We start from the raw sequence: 18,388 nt of genomic DNA, 5'->3' as shown, positions 1-18,388 counted from the left end.
TTCCTCAGAGCATGCTCAGGCTTTTACTGAGTACTGAAGCAAACCCAGTCTTTCCCTCAGGCTTAAGATAAATGATTGGTGAATTCTCAGAGATTTCTGCAACTGCAGATTTTGTGAGCTGTGCCCTGAGAGTGCGCTCCTGCTGGTCTCACCTCTGGCAAGGCGATGTGTGCAAAAAAATGCTGTTCACATTTCTAAGTGAGATATTTTCTCTGCAAGATTTACAGCCCCAGGCCAGAGTCCTGAGGAATAACTAGTATTTTTGAACACTTACAGTTTGAAGAGGGGTGAGTATCCCGAGCCTCACTGTAAAGAAACAGTGTTGAATGTTAGTGCCTCATAAAACAGAAATCACAGCTGGTTAATAATGAAATAAGAGAGGTGAATAGATCTGACCCCCTCTTTTGAAGGACAGCCTTCTAGATTGCTTGGCTTTCCTTGAGAGAGAAGCAGAGGACACATGGTCCTTAAATGAACAACTGTTGGAGAAATTTGCAGGAACATTTTGTAAGTAAAGAAAAGGATTTACCTGGCCTGCTGGACTTGGAAGGTGAGGTTACCTAAGAAAGATGGAGAAGAATGTTTTACAAAGCTGAAAATACATTCAAGCTTGGGACTTGGTACTGTGCCCCTGGATCTCATGGTCAGGGATAAACTAGGTGGGGACAGGCAAATGAAGAGGATGTTTCTCAAAAGCATGATTGAGCACCCAAAGACTTGGGATGTAAGTGGAAGCAGGAAACCACATCAGGCAGAGTAGAAGCTGGCCTCACGCTAGGTTAGGAGCAGACCTCTTCCTTCTTACCTTTCTGCTCCCTTTGCCCTCTGCTCTCCAGCACCCCCAAGTTCCCATCTGAATCCTCATCAGCCCCTCAAGGCCACACACATGCCCTGTATAAAGGAGCCAGCGGCTGGGGAAGGTCACTCACTGTGCACGCGTTTCAGCAGCGAGTCCAGGTCACTCATGAACTGCCGCTTCACTTGTTGGTAGAAGCTGATCACGTCCCAGTAGGGCTGCACTACTGTCACATCTCTCCCCTCCACGGTGAAATTGTGACACGCAACCCTAGGATGCAGGCAGTCAAGTTAACAAACCCCTTCACTGGGAAGGACTCTGCAAAGAGGAGGGTGCTTTGGCAACATGAAGTGTCATGCAAACAGCTCTCTGACAAACTTCAGTGAGTTGCAGTTGTTACATATTGTTATTTATTTAGCAATACCTTCTGCTTACCAATCCTGGGTGGGAATTTTCAAATGCAGAAAATGAGAAAGGCGAAGGCATTTTGCTAATACTCTTGTGTGAATAGTGCTTTGACCTGCTGCAGGCAGGCTCTAACTGTTCTAGCACAACTGCCACCATGATAGAAAGAAAATGCCAAACATATTAAACGGTGTCCAGGCTTCTGGAAAATGACTTTGATCCCATAGGCTAGATTTTGACTTGTGGCACAGCTGTGAGTAATGGACTCTACTGCTGCCAGCATAGCCCCTAGGTACATGGTGATTCAATGTTATCCTTACAATCCAAGTTCAAACTTTGCTTTAATTTGTACAAGTTACAGAGATGACATCCTAAAATCCAGCTAGATGTTTGAGCTAGTCTTTCATGCAGCTGGGGAGTTTAGTGCTGCAGCAAAATCCCTTGTGGATTTGTAGCTTACTCTTGGTGTGGTTTTGCACTGTGGAATTACAACTGACACCTAGACATCAATTAGGAGGTGATATGCTATAAATTAAATGTATCACTTGAAAAAGAAGGGATAATAAATATGTCTAGCTATTAAGTTTGTCCACAAGCAGAATCAAAAATCGGTGGGAAATGAGCCAGTTACCTCTGCTGCCAAAGGCTGTTCACTGGGACTTACGTGCAGGAGTGTCACCAATAAACATCCAAGGGAGTGTTGCTGTAAACTGAACCCTACAGGCTCCATCTCTGTTAAAAACCTTTCTCTGGTTATAAAGCCCAGTGGTTTTCATCAGAATCCAGCAACTGTGTAGCTGCCAAGGAGACCGAAAGGGGCCACTGGAACAGCAGGCAGATATCTCTCCATCCTCATTAATTGTGTGGGAGTGGTACCCTCTGGCTTGGCAGGAATAAGGAGCAGATTTGCAGTGTAGGGTGCCAGGGCAGAGGGGGACAGGCAGGGGGTTTAATCCCAGTTATCAACATCGTATGTTTTCAAAGAAGGAAACTAGTGTTTTCAGGTGGAACTTACCTGTCCTTGGCCAGTTTAAATTCCTACAAATAGAATTGCCAAAAAAAAAAAAAGAAAAAAACTGTTAGTGTGATTTCCAGAAAGGGCATCTGGCTGATAAATAGGCATATTTACGAAGAAAAGCAGAATACTGTGCCTTACTTTGAGGAAGAGGAAAGTATCTGGCTGCTCACTCATCTTCTGCAAAGACTGAAGATGTTGCTCAGCCTCATCTCTCTTCTGTTCCATTTCCTTCTTCACTTTGGTAAAGTCTGCCAGCTGATTTTTCTCAGTGGATTGAATGTCACTCAGAATCTTCTTCTCTTTCTGAATAATCTCTGTCTTCAATTCCTCTAACAGCTTTTGCAGCTGAGAAGTCACTGTTTTCGTATTGGTCTAAATGAAGAGGCAAGAAAATGGAACATTTCAACTTAGTGTCTCTGGTTATTAATTAGGATCGTGTCTATCCTTTGCACTAGCTTTAGAAGGAAGCAGACAATAAGCATGTTTAGAGTATCTTTTTAAACAGGGGGCTATGAAAATCCTGATGCAGTAAAAAAATCAGATAAAGTTTAGCTACCAATGTGAGAACTGTATCAGTACACACTGAAAATCCACAGTTGCAGACTCAATTTGTTTTTCTTTCACTTAATGGAAGAAAAGCTTTTAAAATACATAATGGTGGGTACAATCTGTGGTCTGCCAGTCCTGCAACTTGGTCTGTGCAACCACAATAAATGGTGGAATCTCCCAGCTGGTTCCTCCTGTGAAGCCATGCTGGGAGACTGTGAGAAAGCTTGACTTCTGGCATTTTCTTACATCAGTGTTTTTCCTAGTTTGGACTATAGCTCTTTCTAGTCGTCTGCTTCTAACAGTGTAGTTGCCATCACTTTTTGTTTTTCTGGGAAATTGCAGAGGAAAGATGCTCCAAATTAGCAATGATCTGGGTACAAACCTTGAGCTGATTCTCACTCTTCTGAAGCTTTTCTAAGGAGGTAGTTAAAGCACTTTTATGTTTCTGCAGCTGTTGCATGATGACCGAGAGTTCACCCTAGAAGAAGAAAAGACAGCATTGAATGTGACTGCAGGGACACAGCATGGGTAGCTTTAAACCAGACTCGTAGTTTGTGGAGCTGGTGAAATGGCACAGGTGCCTTCTACCTGCCCGCTTTCACCAGCGAGTTCTGTAATAAACCGTGCTCACTTGCCTCCTCATAGACATAGGGCATAGTGTAAAACTGATATGATCTTGAAATCTCTCAGGTCAGTGTTCAATTTTTAAATACGTGGAACGTTGCATGTGGTAGGTTAATAAACAACTTTCCCTTTGAATAAGTAAATTTCACTTTAAAAGAATAAATCTCACTTTATCCATTAAAGCTCTGTTCCTGCCAGAATCTTCATATGCACCTAATGTGATCCAAATCCTTACTTTTCACATCTCTCAGTAGCTGTGGGATCCAAGGATGAGATAATAAGCAACCATCACCACTGTTTCGCTGATCTTCAGAAAAGATCATTGAGTGCTGGTATACTGCATGGTAACACATTTCAAAGGGGATATTAAACCTTGTTTTTGCGGGATTAGACAATCTCTGAATGGTTCTGTTACTCCTGGCTGCCTCCAGCAGTGTTTTCACACCTTGAGTACCCATGAATGGCCACAGCAGACACAGCTGCCAGATTCCCCTTTCTCTAATAAAAATGATGCTAGAAAAGTTAAGTTTTCCATGATATATTTGTCACAGCTGGAAAGTTTTAATTTTTGAAAAATTGAGAGACAAATAATCAAATTTGACTGAGGTTTCTTGACCAGAAACCTTTTATAAATACTTCTGAAGAACTACATTCCTGATTTCCCTGACTGTCTTGGAGAGTTTAAAAAAAAACCCCAAGAGGAATAGACAGCTGAGATCTCAGCTTACCCATGGAGATCGCTTTTCCACAGACAGGGCAGTGTTGCTCCTTTACCAGCTCCGGGGATGAAGGAAATAGCTACTATCCTACGTAGCCCACTTCTGTTTGGCAGCTCAGGGTATTTCATATGTAATTCACAGAAGAAAGTTAGTTTGTGATGTGTATAGCTCTGCTGATTCTGGAGGAGGCTATGACCTGTCCTGAGGTCCAGAGCGAGCCAGGCGGTTCCTGCTCACGCACTGCGTTCCTGCAGGCTGTTTTGCTTGGGCTCTAAATTGAGCCCAGAAATGCAAGGCAATGATTTTGAATAGCAAATGCGTTTTATCCCATCAGCCGATTCTGGAGCATTTCAGGGACAGCAAAGGCCAGGACGTCGAGGTCCTACACCTCTGTGCCTGCTGGGATGCTGGCTCAGCAAAACTTAGGGCAGAGGAGGAGGGAACCAGAGGGAAGGGCCTCAAGTGGGAAAACTGGGTTCCCAACCTATAATTCAACAGTGGTAGGATCCCTGAGACTGTGTGGAGGAAGAGATTTCTTAATCCCTGCAGAAATTCCCAGCGAGGAATACACTTGTCAATGGCAGTTTGCAGTTGCTTGGGGCTGCACAGGACAAGTGTGTGTTCAGTGGCATGGGACAGTGAAGCCCAACACCTGCCTCTCGCTCACTGTCCCGCACACACGTCCACATCAGCAGACACTGCAGGATTTACCCAACCTTGTTCCAGTCAGCCCCAAATGCCTTCCTCTGCTCTTCTCTCTCTACTTAATCTGCTGGGCTGCTTTCACGAGACAAAGGAGGAAATGAAAAGCAAATTCCAGTAAAATGCACCACTCCCTGCTGGGGCAGACATAGAATCACAGAAAGTTTTGGGCTGGAAGGGAGCTTTAAAAGTCATCTAGTCCGACCCCCCTGTGGTGAACAGGAACATCTTTAACTAGATCAGGTTGCTCAGAGCCTTTTCCAGGGATGGGGCTTCTACCACCTCTTCGGGCAACCTGTTCCATTGTTTTACCACCTTCATTGTTAAAAAAAAAATACTCTTCCTAATATCTTTTTTAGTTCAAAATCATTACCCCTTGTCCTATTGCAACAGTCTATGCTAAAAAGATTGTCCCCATCTTTCTTATAGGCTGCCTTTAAATGTTGAAAGGCCACAATAAGGTCTCCCTAGAGCCTTCTTTTCTCCAGGCTGAACAACCCCACCTCTCAGCCTTTCTTCACAGGAGAGGTGCTCTGAGCGTTTGGTGACCCTCCTGTGGACCTCCTCTGGATATGAAATCCCCAAGCTGCTGCCTGCATGGCCCTTACCCCACCGTCCCCATTCCCAAAGGAAAAGCCTTCCTGCCCCTCCAGCAGCTTCCCCCTCCCTCCTCCCTCCAGGTCAGGACTTCAGAGCAAACCCTGCAAAGGGCTGTGGGGAGAGAAGAGCCCCTTACCAGCTGTTTCTCACGTGCTTCCTTCAGGGTGATGACGTTGTGGCCCTTGTGGGATCCCGCAATGGAGCACAGCGTGCAGATGCACTTCCCCTCGTCCTGGCAGTAGCACTCCAGCACCCTGCCGTGCTCCCGGCACCTCCTCTCCTCCACCGCACCGCCCGCGCCCACCTCCACCAGGACGTGGTCCTGCTGGGAAGCCTTGGCGTTGTGTTTGTTCAGGTGGGCCTGGCACAAAGACGCGTCACAGACCAGGCAGGTTTTCACTGCCGGCTGGGACAAATCCAGGCAGAAGTCACAGGGAACCACCTCCTTCTTCTCCTCTGCAGAGCCCTTGCCTTGCTGTCCTTGAGAAGCGGTGGCCTGAAAGGCCTCCACGATGCTGCACAGCTGGAAGTTCTTCTGCAGCTCCAGGATGGGCCCCAGCTGGAGCTTGCACATGGGGCAGCAGTACGGGGCGCTGGACTGCAGCTGGGCACTGAGCGCCTTCTGGATGCACTTCTTGCAGAAGCTGTGACCGCAGCTCAGCGACACCGGGTTCTTGTACAGATGCAGGCAGATGGGACAGCTGAGTTCGTCCTCCAGGCTGGGACCCCCTCCAAACTCTTCTTTAGCTTTTGCCATGGCTGCAGAAATGGCGTCTCGGCCGGTCTGCGAGAAACGAAACTAAAAGGACGTCCCTGGCGCTGTGCCCGGATTGGACACCAGCCCCGCAGCTGCGAGTCCCTCCGCTTACCCCGTGAGAGGCCCCGCCTTGGGGTACACTCTTATCTCGGGCTCAGCTGACAAACAGCTCTAGGAAGCCATGGCAGCCCCTTTTACATGTTTGGCCTCAGTCTCAGGCAGCATCGCTCATGTATGAGCCCTCAACAGACTGGTGGGAGCAGGGGGTACTGGGGAGGGCACAAGATGGACACTTCTCCTACACCCCCTTCCCTTCCAGAAAAGTCCTCCATCCTGCACCAGGGACAGTAAATTAAAGATAAACCCTGGGTGAGAAGAGTATGAGTCTGGCTGGGGTAAGCTGGGAATTCCTTCTGCTTGGTCTGGTTCTTCTCCACAACAGTTACAGATGCTCCCCTGCAGGCAAAAGAGAAGCCAGGGGAAAGGTTTAGTGTTGAGGCTGGTCTCTTACCTGCCACCAGCTGACAGGCAAACAGAAGCAGGTAAACACTCTGGGAAAGGCACTCTAGGATGAGAATATCCCATGCCACAAGCCCTGCTTACCTCACTTCGTGCCCGTACAACCCAAGATAGGCAGAGCAACAGCCACTGCATGTGCATTCAGGAGACCCAGCACTACCTGCATGGTTTTACGTATCATTGTGGTGTATAAAATGCAAAAGACAAGACATAGCTACTTTCTTCTAAGACTGAGCAAGGTTTTATTTTAGCATATGCTAAATTGTAGCATCCTTCAAGTTCCTTCACTGTCCCTGCTGGTGCAGAGAGCTTCTACCTGGACCTCGACATTTAAGTTTGCATAGGTGAGGAGAAAACTGAGGCAAGAAGTAGGTAAGTGACCTATCACAGAGTTCATAGGGGCCAAGGGCAGCATAGAGCAAGGGAAACTGGGTGTCTCTTCGCCTTGTCTCTAACTCACCTTGCAGGCCAGCTCTGCTTCCACAAGGGATGGCTTAAGTTATGCAGGATGGGAGAAGGAGGGCAGAGGTAAAAGCTGGTGCATTAGAGCAAATAAAAGATCAGTACTGCTGTTGCTTAGTTCTTCAGGTGTTAATCTTGTATTGTCAACTTTTTTATAAACTAAATTGGCATTGAGTTTTGCAAACTACATTACTTTAATAACATGCAGCCAACACAGCATTTGATACAACTGAGCAACAAAGTGAAACTGAAGCAGTATTTCCATCGTGATTAACAGAACAAGTAAGATAGGAGCTCTTGCAGTAAGTGGCAGTGTGCTGGGACACACTGCACCGAGGCCCTGCCCTCACACAAATAAGCCCCCACAGCAGCCCCAGCTCCAGTTTCTAATATGCCAGCTTAGCACTGCCTCCACACAGCAGCAGTCCATGCATCACTGCAGGAGTTTCAGAGAGCCATCAGACACATCAAAGATAGCAAAGACAGGAGCCTTCAAAGGGATGTTTACTGTCTCTATAAGCCTGAGGCTCGCAGTGGGACCTCCATCCTTAACAGACATGTTATAAAATGACAGCGTATTTCTTCTGCAGTCTAGCTCTACCCTGACGAATTTGAGGTCTGCAGGAAAGGCCTTCCGTGTGATCACTGTGTTGCCCAGGAACACAGAGAGGGAATTACTAGACTTTTGCAGGTAACACTCAAAATGACGATTAGCGACTCCAAGCTTCCAGCCATCTGCTCTGCTGGTGTCCACGTTCCAGAAGTGACAGCCCTCTGAGAATCTCTGGTTGCTTTGCATGTATGGGATGGCTTCGGAACTACTTGATGCTGGAGGCAGAGAACTTTGCATTGACATTGCATAGATCTGGGTGACACTGGCAGGGAAACCAGTTCCTCGATTCATTCTAACAGTCAGATGTTCATGAACTACAAGAAAAAAACCACACACATTATAATTAAAAGTTAATTATTTAGATGTGCATACATGCCCAAAGCTCACAGATGGATTCCCCAGTTCAAGTCATCCTGTGCAAGTCATCCAGTTCAAGTCCAACTCACCCAAGTCATTAAAAGCACATTAACCAATACAACTTCTGCATCTCTCTTAGGTGCTCCTATGTAATTCTAAACGGGGTCGATACCCCATCTCAAGAAATTCTGCTCTTCCACAATTCTAAAGTGTCTTTTTGCTTTTTGTTTCCAACTGCAGCAACTCTTAGATTTCAGTTTTCCATCATTGTCCTGCAGAGTTTTATTAGGCATTTTAAAAAACTTCCCAGGTTAACTTCCATGTACAATAAATGTGTGAACAGCAGCACAGCCATTTTATAAATGCTTATGTGCTTAGGATCATTTGAAGCAATTTTCTAGAATTCTCAAAACTTCCTAGTGTGGCCAGTCACAAGAAGCTAATTCTATGCTCAGGAATTTGCAGAATGTTTTTATTTAGACCTTCTCCTGCCTGTAAGGCATTTTAATACTGTAGCATTTTCTGCTCTGGGACTTACTCCTTCAGGAAACTGAAACGGCAGCAGTGGCTTGGGCAACTAACCAAAGTTGCTCAGATAAGAAAAGCTGGAGCTAAGGCTCTCTAGCCAGAACAGGTCTGGACTACACTTACAGGGATGGTAGAGATGGAGCTCAGAAGTAGCCTGGTGTGCTCCTCAGCGTACCCAGGGCTGTGTGGACGGCAGCCAAGCCGGTCTCACACTGCACACTGCGGCACATGCTCTGGGCAGAACCCTCCCACCACAGCCGCCTCTTGGTCTTGACCCTGTGTGCTGTCAGCAAGGGCTCAAGCACCATTAAGAGAGCAATAACATGGGAATTCTACCATTTTTTCAATGCAGTTGGACAAACATCCTACCATGCACGACACTGGGGCTGCAGGCTGACGTTACAAAACATTTAAAAGGCATAGAATGATTTGGTTAGAAAGAGTAGATTATATACTTTGTGAGACAAACTCCACCAGCTGTTGCTGTGATGATTTCTCTACTTTCCCCATGCTCTGAATCAAAGTGATACTGCAGGCAGAAGAGGTGCTGCTATTCTGTTATTTTAATCCCCCAAAAAAACCTCCTAGGACACCCATGCCTTTTTATCCAGAGGCTATTTTAACAGGGTGTATTCAAGGCATGTCCCAAAGCACTGATCCTAGGACAAGCACCCTTTTAGGTACACATATGTGAAAATAATACAATGTTAGTAATCAGTTCTTCTAGAGGTACCCTGAGTACTTGGTGTGTTATTACAGTCCCTTCTTAAATATGTTTTTTAGCTTCTCTGTCTTGCCACATAGTGAAATGATCACTTACCGGGTGGTCCTTTAAATAAGGACTGCATGTCTGAGAGGAACTGCTGGAAAAGCCTTAGAGTAGTGTTTCTTGTTGCTTGATCCAAAATAATGGACGGTTCTGGCAGTTTTACACCATCATTGCTAGGAACTGGCTTGCGTTCCCTAAAACGTGCAGAAAACTATCACCAAGGTCATCCCTGAACCAGTATCTGTATATTCCACTCCACACCCAGCCTTGATGGGACACGCAGAAAGCAGCTTCTATCGTCCCCCTCTGACCAGTCTTTTCCCAAAACCTCGTCAACATCATTAGGATAAAATTCACTCCATGGGCAATATCTCTCCCCAGAGGACCTTGCCTCAGCCATCTCAGCCCCAGCTTTTGCCAGAACAGATCCCAGCATCGTGCCTGTGGTTACAGTCCTCAGATCCCCACAGCAGGAGCTGACGAGGTGTCAGAGGCAGCCACTGCGATGCCAGGATGGCAAACGAGAAGTGCTGTGGGGCTCGGGGAGCCTGCATGCACACTGCAGTGGGCTGTGCCAGAGGAACAGCCTGGGCAGACACTGGGGGAACAGCTACAGACCTTTGTAGACTCACAACTTCATTGCACATTTCACCTCCTGTCGTATTTGCTTCTTACAAGCAGAAGGCAATGCAAACTGGATGACAACTCAGGATATCTAAGTTCATCCATCCTTTGCACGCCCACCCAGGGACTTAAATATTCAGGGACTGCCCTCAGAATGGGTCTCGGGAACAGGCACAGAGGGTATAGAAAAATAAGCCATGTTGTATATCAAGAGTCACACATAACCTCCGTTAATATTTTTGAGCTTCTTCAGGTCTCCAACGAAGCCAGGCTCAGAGTGGGCCATCAGCATGTCCAAGAGGCAGCCCGGATGAGCACAGGCTGGGCTAGCAGACCCACACCACTGGCCTATCAGTCACTTGAAACAACATGTAATGGAATAACGGACAACTCTGAGAAGAGCTTACCTGGCTTGAATTGCTGCAAAAGCCTGTAAAAGACATTTTGGAAGTAGAATTAGCATAGTACAGGCAAAGGCCAGCCCAAGAGCCAAGTACCTATGGGAAGGGAGATGCTGTTACGTACCTTGACAAAAATAAACACATTTTTCTGATCTCTCAGAGCCTCTAGCTCCTGTACATCACGGCTGACTGCATCCTTCACCTCTTTGTGTTTCTGTATCTTCATCTGAATCTGAGAAAGCTGTTGCTCCTCTTTGTGACTGAGAGCTTTCAGAACCTCTTCTTTTTTGCTGTCTAGCTGCAGATGCATCTCTCCAAAGAAGGTCTCCAGCTGATTCCTCTGCAGAATCTCCTTAGTCTACTAAGAAAACACTTTCAAAGCTATTAGGGACTGAAAGTTACATTTTCCACACTAACTCTCACTCAGAAAAGAGCTTGGTCTTTTCTGGACTGAGAGAAGTAACTACTTAGTGCTTCTCTGTATGACAGCAGACCAAGATGTCCCACTGACAGCTGGAAGGCCAATGACATAAGGTGCCAACATCTAGCACCTGACCAGAAAAAGATGAAAAAGTAGTGCTTCTTACACAGTGCCTGCTGAAGACTTTTCACTATGTCTGTATTTCCTTGTTCTCCACTACAATGTTTTGTACAGAGACACTGCCTTTAGTAGTTTTAAGGATGGGGGAGGAAAAGCATGACCTCAAGCTTTGAAAGCAGCTGCCAGACGGGACACTGCCAATAGGTACGGTTTTGTCTTTGGACTAGAAGGTAGCATTTCCTCTGCCCAGTGTCAGGGCTTCTAGTCCCATCACTTTTGCTGGTGGAAGAAGGCAAGTGACAATTGTGCCTGAGCAGAATGAACTAGGATTTGGAGACCTGCATTAAATTCTCTGTTCTTGCAGAGCTTTTACATAGGTATTTGCACGCTGGGAACAAAACCCAGACAGTTTGGGACTATCTTTTAACCTCATTCCTACCACCTTCTTAGAATCACAGGCTAACCTAAAGGGATTTCTTGTTGTAAAGAGGAATAAAATCACTGTAACATGGTTGACATCTTTTCCATAAATAGTTTAGAGTCAGCAAATTGAATAAGGCTGGGGAAGAAAAAAGCCAGTCACCACCCACCAATCAGGAGGTGTGGACTTAACAGCGTTTCAAGCTCAAAGGTACTTTGGAACCTAAGAATGTACTTCCAGACTGATAAGAACATTGTTCATCATCATCCCTTAGAGAAGTAAGGCGGTAAATATGTGAGAAACTACCCAGGAGCTAAAAAAAAAAAAAAAAAAAAAGGCAACAGAGTCCATGATTTGGGGAAGGGCAAAAGAAAACCTTATCAGCTACCAGCATGCAGTCATCCTTGAAGAGATAGAGATATTGAAACAAACCTTTACTTCCTCCTCTTGTTTCAGCAGGTTTGTTACAATTTGATCCAGTGCAGCCTCGTGTTTTTTCGCTGTCTCCAGAGTTTCATGAAAAGCACTCTATAAAAAAACAACCAGAGGGAGTTATTGGGATAGGACCAAAATATGTGCACAAAATCAGCAATTTTATGGAAGAGGGTTAAGCCAGACTTGCAGAACGTCTGTTCACTGCAGGCTCTCAGAACAAATCAATACATAAAGATTTACTGGAAGATTTTATCCCTGAACAAATACCACAATTACAAGCATGGGAAAGACGTTCTGAAAATGAAAACTGTTCATGTGCAATAGCCACACATACTTTCAGTGCTGACAGCTTCCTTTCTGTTACTCCATCATTAATTTTCTTTGCATTAGTGCAGCTCAGCCTGATCCTCCAGCTTTCAATTGCACCGAGGACTAAAACCATGGCCGCAAGCACTCAGTTCCACCAGTCTGGCTCCTCAGGATGGGAAGAAGTTGTTTATAATATCTTGTTTTGTATCCTGAGGGGCAAGCCCAGAGGGAATCTGGGGCAAAACTAGGAATAAAAGCCCCATATCCCAAGACAGAGGTTTAGTCCCATCCCGAGTCTGCATATCTGAAACTCGAGAGATGTTTCATCCCTGTGCTCTCAGCTCTCGGTTCCACAGACCCTCATGATTTACCTACTGCAAACCACGGCCAGGCTGCTCTCCCGGCATCCTCTTACCTGTGCCTGGCCAAAAGCCTCCTCCGAAGTGATGATCTTGTGGTTCTTGTGGGAGCTGGTCACACAGCACAGCACGCAGATGGACATCGACTCCGTCTCGCAGTAGCACTCCAGCAGTTTGCCATGCTGGGGGCATCTCATCTCAGCCAAAACGTGAGCACCACAGGGCTCTGTCAGGACATGGTCTTTCAGGAAGCTCTTTGTGTTGTGCTTGTGCAGGTGAGCTTGGCACAGGGAGGCCTCGCAGCTCAGGCACGTCTTCACAGCTGGCTGCGTCTCCTGAAGGCAGAAATCACATGGGACCACCTCATCTTGCTGGCCCGAACTTTCCCCCTTCTCTTCACATTGTTCTTCATGCTTTTCCTCCTCTTGATGAGCAGAAGCATCCAACAGCTTCTGCACTATGCTGCGGAGCTGGAAGCTGGGCTGCAGCTCTGCGGTGAGGTCCGCCTGCGTGCAGCACAGCGGGCAGCTGAAAGGACGATCGAGGCAGCTGCGTGCCTCCTGGATGCACTCCTTGCAGAAGCTGTGACCACAGCTCAGGGTCACGGGGTTGCGGTAAACGCTCAGGCAGATGGGACAGGTCAGCTCGTCCTCAAGCCCGGCCACAGCACCCGCCTTGGCCATGGTGCCTGAGTTGCCTCTCAGGGCTCTGATGGAGCACAGGAACTTCGGGGAAATGAAACCGAAAGCTCCGGTGGCCTCTGGGCCTCCTCCCTCCTCCTCCTCCTCCTCCTCCCCTTCGCAAGGGAAGGTCCCTCCTCTGCTTCTTCCCAGCCTGCAAACCCTTCTCATCACAGGAAACCGCCCCTCAGGCAGCTTCGGCGCCAGGAGGTGCAAGGGGAGCCGGGCAAATCGTCCACCCCAGCTTAAAGGGAGAGGGCAGCAGTCAGGAAAAGGTGCTGTTGCCTTCCACCTGCACAGCTTTTACTTATCCCGGTCGTCTTGTAGACATTTCTTGAGATAACACCTGGCGATCCTCCATCCTTAAAGCCTGTGTGTCCACTGCTCCTTTTTCCTGCTCCAGCACTGCCCAGTTTCATACTTGCCTTCAATATTCGAGTTTGGAGAAGAAAGCACAAAGAATAAAGCAAGTTTTCCTTGCTGTCCCTCAGCAGGGTGGGTCTAACCACAGCCCAGTCCTCCTCTGGGAACTGCTTGGACCCCTCCCTCCTTTCTTCCCTAGACCTGCTACATCTTAGACTTTAGTTTCTCCTAGAAACAAGAGGGAATAAAAGGCTCCTTCATTTCAGGAGCAGGGGGAGGGGAGGATGAAGGTAACTTATTTTTACTATTTTAAAAACTACTCCTCCCTCTCTTCTCTCTGTCCTGTTATTCTGAGAAGCTGTTGGCACAAAGCACGCTGTCATTAGCGTCCTAACAAAAAATGGTCCCCATGAGCCCCCCGCAGCAGAGACCTTGCTGCCCGTGGTGTTTGCAACGGCCGGTGCTCCTGGACTGCTCTGGTTGCTCCTGGATTACTGAGGACTTGTTAAACACATATTACTCGAACCAAGCAAGACTCCTGAGCCACCATCCAGGCAAGGACTCTGTACTTGGCTAAATGCCCAGAGAAGTAACAGGTATTTTATTTTACAAGAATTCATCGTACAAATCTCTTCCTGATGGTATTGGTCTCTCAATCCTCTCCAACATAATGCACCTGCTGGCAGTAGGTAAAATATCAAAGCACAAGCTCATTTTCAGCTGGCTGCTTATTACCTGCTCTCTAATGCTTTCTTAAGACCTCGGCTCACTGAATAGGGTTGTTTCAGATGTTGGCTATACTTTCCGAGTGATGCTTCTTACTCTCATTTGCAACCACTGGGTCCTTTTATCATTATTTTTCTCCCCTCCATGGGATTTGTGGCTTCACACTTCACTGCTGTTAATCCCTTTTCCACAGTTATCTTGGATATGCAGGGCTTATCTGGCTTTGCTGTTCCCCCAAAGCACGCAAAACTGCTGCTTTCCACTGCCCTTTCCCACCTCCTCCACCATGGCACAACTTGCATGTTCAAATGCTGCCCTTCGTGCTCGTGGCACCAGCTGACTGCCGTGCTGCTGTGTGCATCTCAACCCCAAAACCTGGTGCCACATAGGAAAAATCCTCCATTTGTTCTGCTTGAAGCCTGTGAGAGCTGCAGAAGGGTTTGCTCTCCATGGGAGGGTGTGTCAATTTTGTGGCTCATTCTGGGTTACTTACTGTGCCCTGCTTGCAGATGCAGGCTCAGACAAGCCATGGCTCCACTACTGCACGCCGCTGCGGCCAGCTGCTGCCTCGCTGCTGTACGTGCTGCCCGCAGATCGCCTAGCCTAAAGCCTTCTTTCTTTACCCTTCATTAATTAAAGCTCTTAATCTTTTCATTGAAGAAATATTAATTTCCTTAATTTCCTTCAGGAGTTTGGATAGCCAGTAGGTGCTGGAAGCTGCAGGTAATAGCCACTGTTAAATAGTCCAATGGTATCTCTGGAGCTGCTTGCAGGCAGCTGATATGGCGAAATAGTGCACAGATGCAGCCAAATAGGCTTTTTAATTCTTCCCTTTGGCCTTCTAGCTACAGTAATGTAGGTGTCTCCCCCACCGGTAGCACTGAGGGGAGGGTAAATTCTGTAGCAAGGGCAGAACTTACATCAGAAGCACTATGAAGAGAGCAATAGCTAGTTGCCAGATGCAGTTAATTTGTTTAATTTTTAAATACAACATATTTCAGTGCTGGTTGGCTTTGACTGATTGCAAAAACCTAGCAGAGCAAACCTAATTTTTCGTCTCCTGGAAGTAAACTTGAAGGCAGGCTGAACCCCAGGAGTGAGGATGGTGAGAGCAGTGTCCCCCCCTCCACCTGCGTGCCAGGGAGAGCCCCACGTCCTGGGGGAATTGCACGACTTGTCTTTTCTCCTTGGACTGCTGAGTCAACCTGGAGCTGACTTTAAGTAGCTGGCAGCGACGAATGGAGATGGTGGTGGTGACAACAGCCAGGCTTTTCACCCAAGGGTTTGCCCACTTAGCAGAGGTGAGCCAAATCCTTTCCCTGCCTCTCTCCAAGCAGACACCGTTGTTTTGCAGACCCGCTGCATTGAAGGATCCGAAAGCAGCATGAGCAGGTAGAGGTGACAGACAGCGTGTGCCAGGCTCCAGGGCAACCTCACCCCTCTCTGTGCCTTTCTCTAGCAGGTTGTGTATGGGCAGTCAGCCTTCAGTGGCTCAGGGGCTACTGAGAGCCCGGGCCATCGTGTGGCCGTGTGCACTACTGCAGCACGGACAGTCTTCCTCTAACATCATCACTATTATTAAGGCCATGAAGAGGTGTCTTCCCTCTGCTCCGCTGCCCTGGTCTCTCCAGTCATCTGCTCTTCTTTCACTACTCGGTCTCTGCCCAGGCAGCCGCTTGTCTGTGGTGAGCAAAGTGCAATTGCGGGAGAAAAGAGGGTTCTTTGCGCACATCAAGCTGCAAGGAAAGTTGAGAAAAGGAGAGGGATGCAGCAGCCCCGGCACAGAGCTGGCTGCCTCCTGCAATCCCCGTGCCAGCACTCACCCATCGCAGCTGCTGCCGGGGCGGATTCGCTGCTGTTGTCCTGCTCATCAAAGGGCCTTTTCAGCCAGCATCACGCACCGCAGGCAGCCAGAACCTGCAGACGTCAGGGGCTGGAAACACCCCATCAGCAGGGTGGTGCGGGCTTGGGGACTGGGGTTTGTGCTAGAAAAGTCAGTGGGGAGAGGATGGTGCCTTCTTACCTGCAGGACACTGCTGAGAAACACACAGGAACCAAGCCTGAGTTAGAAAGGTATTTGGAGGCAGAGACTGCGCGTGAAAAATAAAAATGTGTCCAGCCAAAGACTGAGGGAGAAAGATGGAACAGGGCTTGCAGGACCCAAAACCAGCAGCACTTGGAGAAAGCTCTTCACGGGCATTTAAAGACACACAGCAAGCACAGCTGTAGGTGCCCTAGAGGTGCAAACTTGGGAGGGGGCTGGAAGGCAAGCTGGGAGGAGTCTCTTGGAAGGGGGGATGCAGGTGGGGAGGGCAGTGCAGTGCAGTGCAGCAAGACCAGCAGGCAGAGACGTCCCTGAGCTGTCAGGGAACAGAGAAACCAGACCTGTCCCTGTTCTTCCCTGCAGACACCTGGATGGGCCTGGACAACAAGGGGGGCTGAAAAATGCTGAGTGTGGGCAAACACAGACATTTCTCCAAGTATGTCCTCCAGAGACCCCGGACAGACCTTACATGGCCCAGAAGCTGAGGTCTGTGTTAGGGAGCAGGGAGCTCCTGTGCCTAGCATGACCCAGGGCAAGATTTGGTGTCAGATGCCACTGCCAAGGCACGAGTGGGAGCTGAAACTCCAAAGGGCAGCCCAGGACAGCTCACTAGGTGGTGTAATAAATCCCAAGCAACAATCTGTTTCACACTGGTTATTAAGCACAAGCCTGTCGTGCCATTTCCAGGCGCTGCTTTGCTGTGCCTCCACCTCCCCTGCCCACCCACAGACCTTTCCGTGTGCTCTTAGTGCCCATGGGGGCAAGAGTGGGCACTGCCACGTTACCCTGGCTGCCCACGCACCCCCGCAGCTCCCGCTATGCCAGGTGCCAGTCAACCCAGGACAGCAACAAAAGCTGTCCCTCCTCAAAAAAGCCCATTCTGACTTATTTTCCCACCCCACAAGGTGCGGTGTGCCTAGCGCAGGAGATAAGGGCGCCTCCCTTCCCACCGGGCAGCAGCTGTGTTAGCTACCACGAAAGCTGCGTCCACCTGTGTGGAAAGAAGCTGTTTTGTCACAAAGTTATACCAAAATGAAAACTGTGGCATTGTGTTTTTGTTGGTTTTTTTTTTTCCAAATGGCTGGAAGTAATTGCTGGGACTAATAGAGCTGCTAAACTGATGTTGCAATTCAGCTCCCTTCAGTCTCCAGGTCTGCTTGCAGGATAACACCTGATAAACAGCAACAGTCCTTTATTTTCTGGGAAGCTGCCTGCCAATGCAGCACTGGGTGCTATGGGCCAGGCTGGGAGGACAAGCCTCTGCTGGGAGTCTGTCCCTCTTTGTAGACCCTCCTCCATGTGCCCCTGCTCCATCTCAGAGCCTTGCCAGCCAGGGACCGCACTCCCGTGCCTCTGCTGCCACCCCGAGCACCCCAACACTGGCTGCATCAGTGGCATCCCCATGTTTTCTCCTTGTGATTTCATGTTTTAATCCATCCTGGTGCCAGCAGCATCACTGTGCCCTGATGTATCTTAGAAAAATATTCCCATCTGGTGGCCCTGAAGCCTGTTTTTCTTTTTATAAAACAGCAGGGAAACAGGCTTCTCATCACTTCTCCTCTCAGCAGCAGTTGTGAGGACAAGGGGCTGGGTTTGGGGTGGGAGGCTGGTTCTGTGGCTGAGGGTCCCACATTAGGCTCTTGGTGGCTTCCAAGGGCTCCCATGGTCACCATGACACCCTGTGCTGGGAAACTGGGGTTTGTGCCTCTGGGAGAGCCGGCTGGCTCCTGGGAGGGCTGTTCTGCAGGTACCAGGGGACTATCCAGGTGCCGTCTGGAGCCGTCCAGTTGCTGCATCACCATCTGGAGACTTTTCCACACTTTTTTCTTGCAATCCAGCTCTTTTTTCTCTCTCACTCCCACTAAGCAAATTTGAGGTGTATGCCCTGCTTTAGTTTTAAACCCCCTGCTCCGGGAGTCTTCTTCTGCGATGGATCCTGCAGCAGCGGCACCTCTCCCAAAGTCCAAGAGTAGGGAGCGCAGGCTTTTGCTGCACGAGTTCAACTGGAAGAAGCCACATTTAAAATAGCAACACGTGGGGATGTTCCCCTGTGGCAGGTGCATCCCT

General features: G+C 48.2%; 2 protein-coding genes across 2 annotated transcripts; both read right to left on the bottom strand.

The window, feature by feature from the left end:
* Positions 1-529: 529 nt before the first annotated feature.
* Positions 530-7,886, bottom strand: LOC104271009 (E3 ubiquitin/ISG15 ligase TRIM25-like; the record flags this gene model as incomplete). Its single annotated transcript, XM_009865549.1, has 7 exons — positions 7,860-7,886; positions 5,550-6,125; positions 3,151-3,246; positions 2,358-2,591; positions 2,217-2,239; positions 930-1,066; positions 530-560 (listed from the first exon to the last, which is right to left on the bottom strand). Coding segments are annotated over exons 1-7 (1,124 nt in total), but the record flags the coding sequence as incomplete, so codon positions are not given.
* A 177-nt stretch (positions 7,887-8,063) lies between these two features.
* Positions 8,064-13,191, bottom strand: LOC104271008 (E3 ubiquitin/ISG15 ligase TRIM25-like). The gene is made up of 4 exons (XM_009865548.1): positions 12,565-13,191; positions 11,838-11,933; positions 10,568-10,801; positions 8,064-8,078 (listed from the first exon to the last, which is right to left on the bottom strand). The coding sequence occupies exons 1-4, from the start codon at positions 13,189-13,191 to the stop codon at positions 8,064-8,066; spliced, it is 972 nt and encodes a 323-aa protein (XP_009863850.1).
* Positions 13,192-18,388: the final 5,197 nt, after the last annotated feature.

The sequence above is a fragment of the Apaloderma vittatum genome, unplaced genomic scaffold (genome assembly GCF_000703405.1).
Source record: "Apaloderma vittatum isolate BGI_N311 unplaced genomic scaffold, ASM70340v1 scaffold28542, whole genome shotgun sequence".
Lineage (NCBI taxonomy): Eukaryota > Metazoa > Chordata > Aves > Trogoniformes > Trogonidae > Apaloderma > Apaloderma vittatum.
Note: the sequence above shows the minus strand (reverse complement) of the source record. Positions and strands in the feature narration are given on the sequence as shown.

Coding starts and splice junctions, on each gene's coding strand:
- LOC104271008 (XM_009865548.1), bottom strand. CDS start 13,191: ATGGCCAAGGCGGGTGCTGTGGCCGGGCTTGAGGACGAGCTGACCTGT. Junction 11,934..12,564: donor AGGCTTTTGGCCAGGCACAG/GTAAGAGGATGC, acceptor GTTTTTTTATAG/AGTGCTTTTCATGAAACTCT. Junction 10,802..11,837: donor AACAAGAGGAGGAAGTAAAG/GTTTGTTTCAAT, acceptor TTTTCTTAGTAG/ACTAAGGAGATTCTGCAGAG.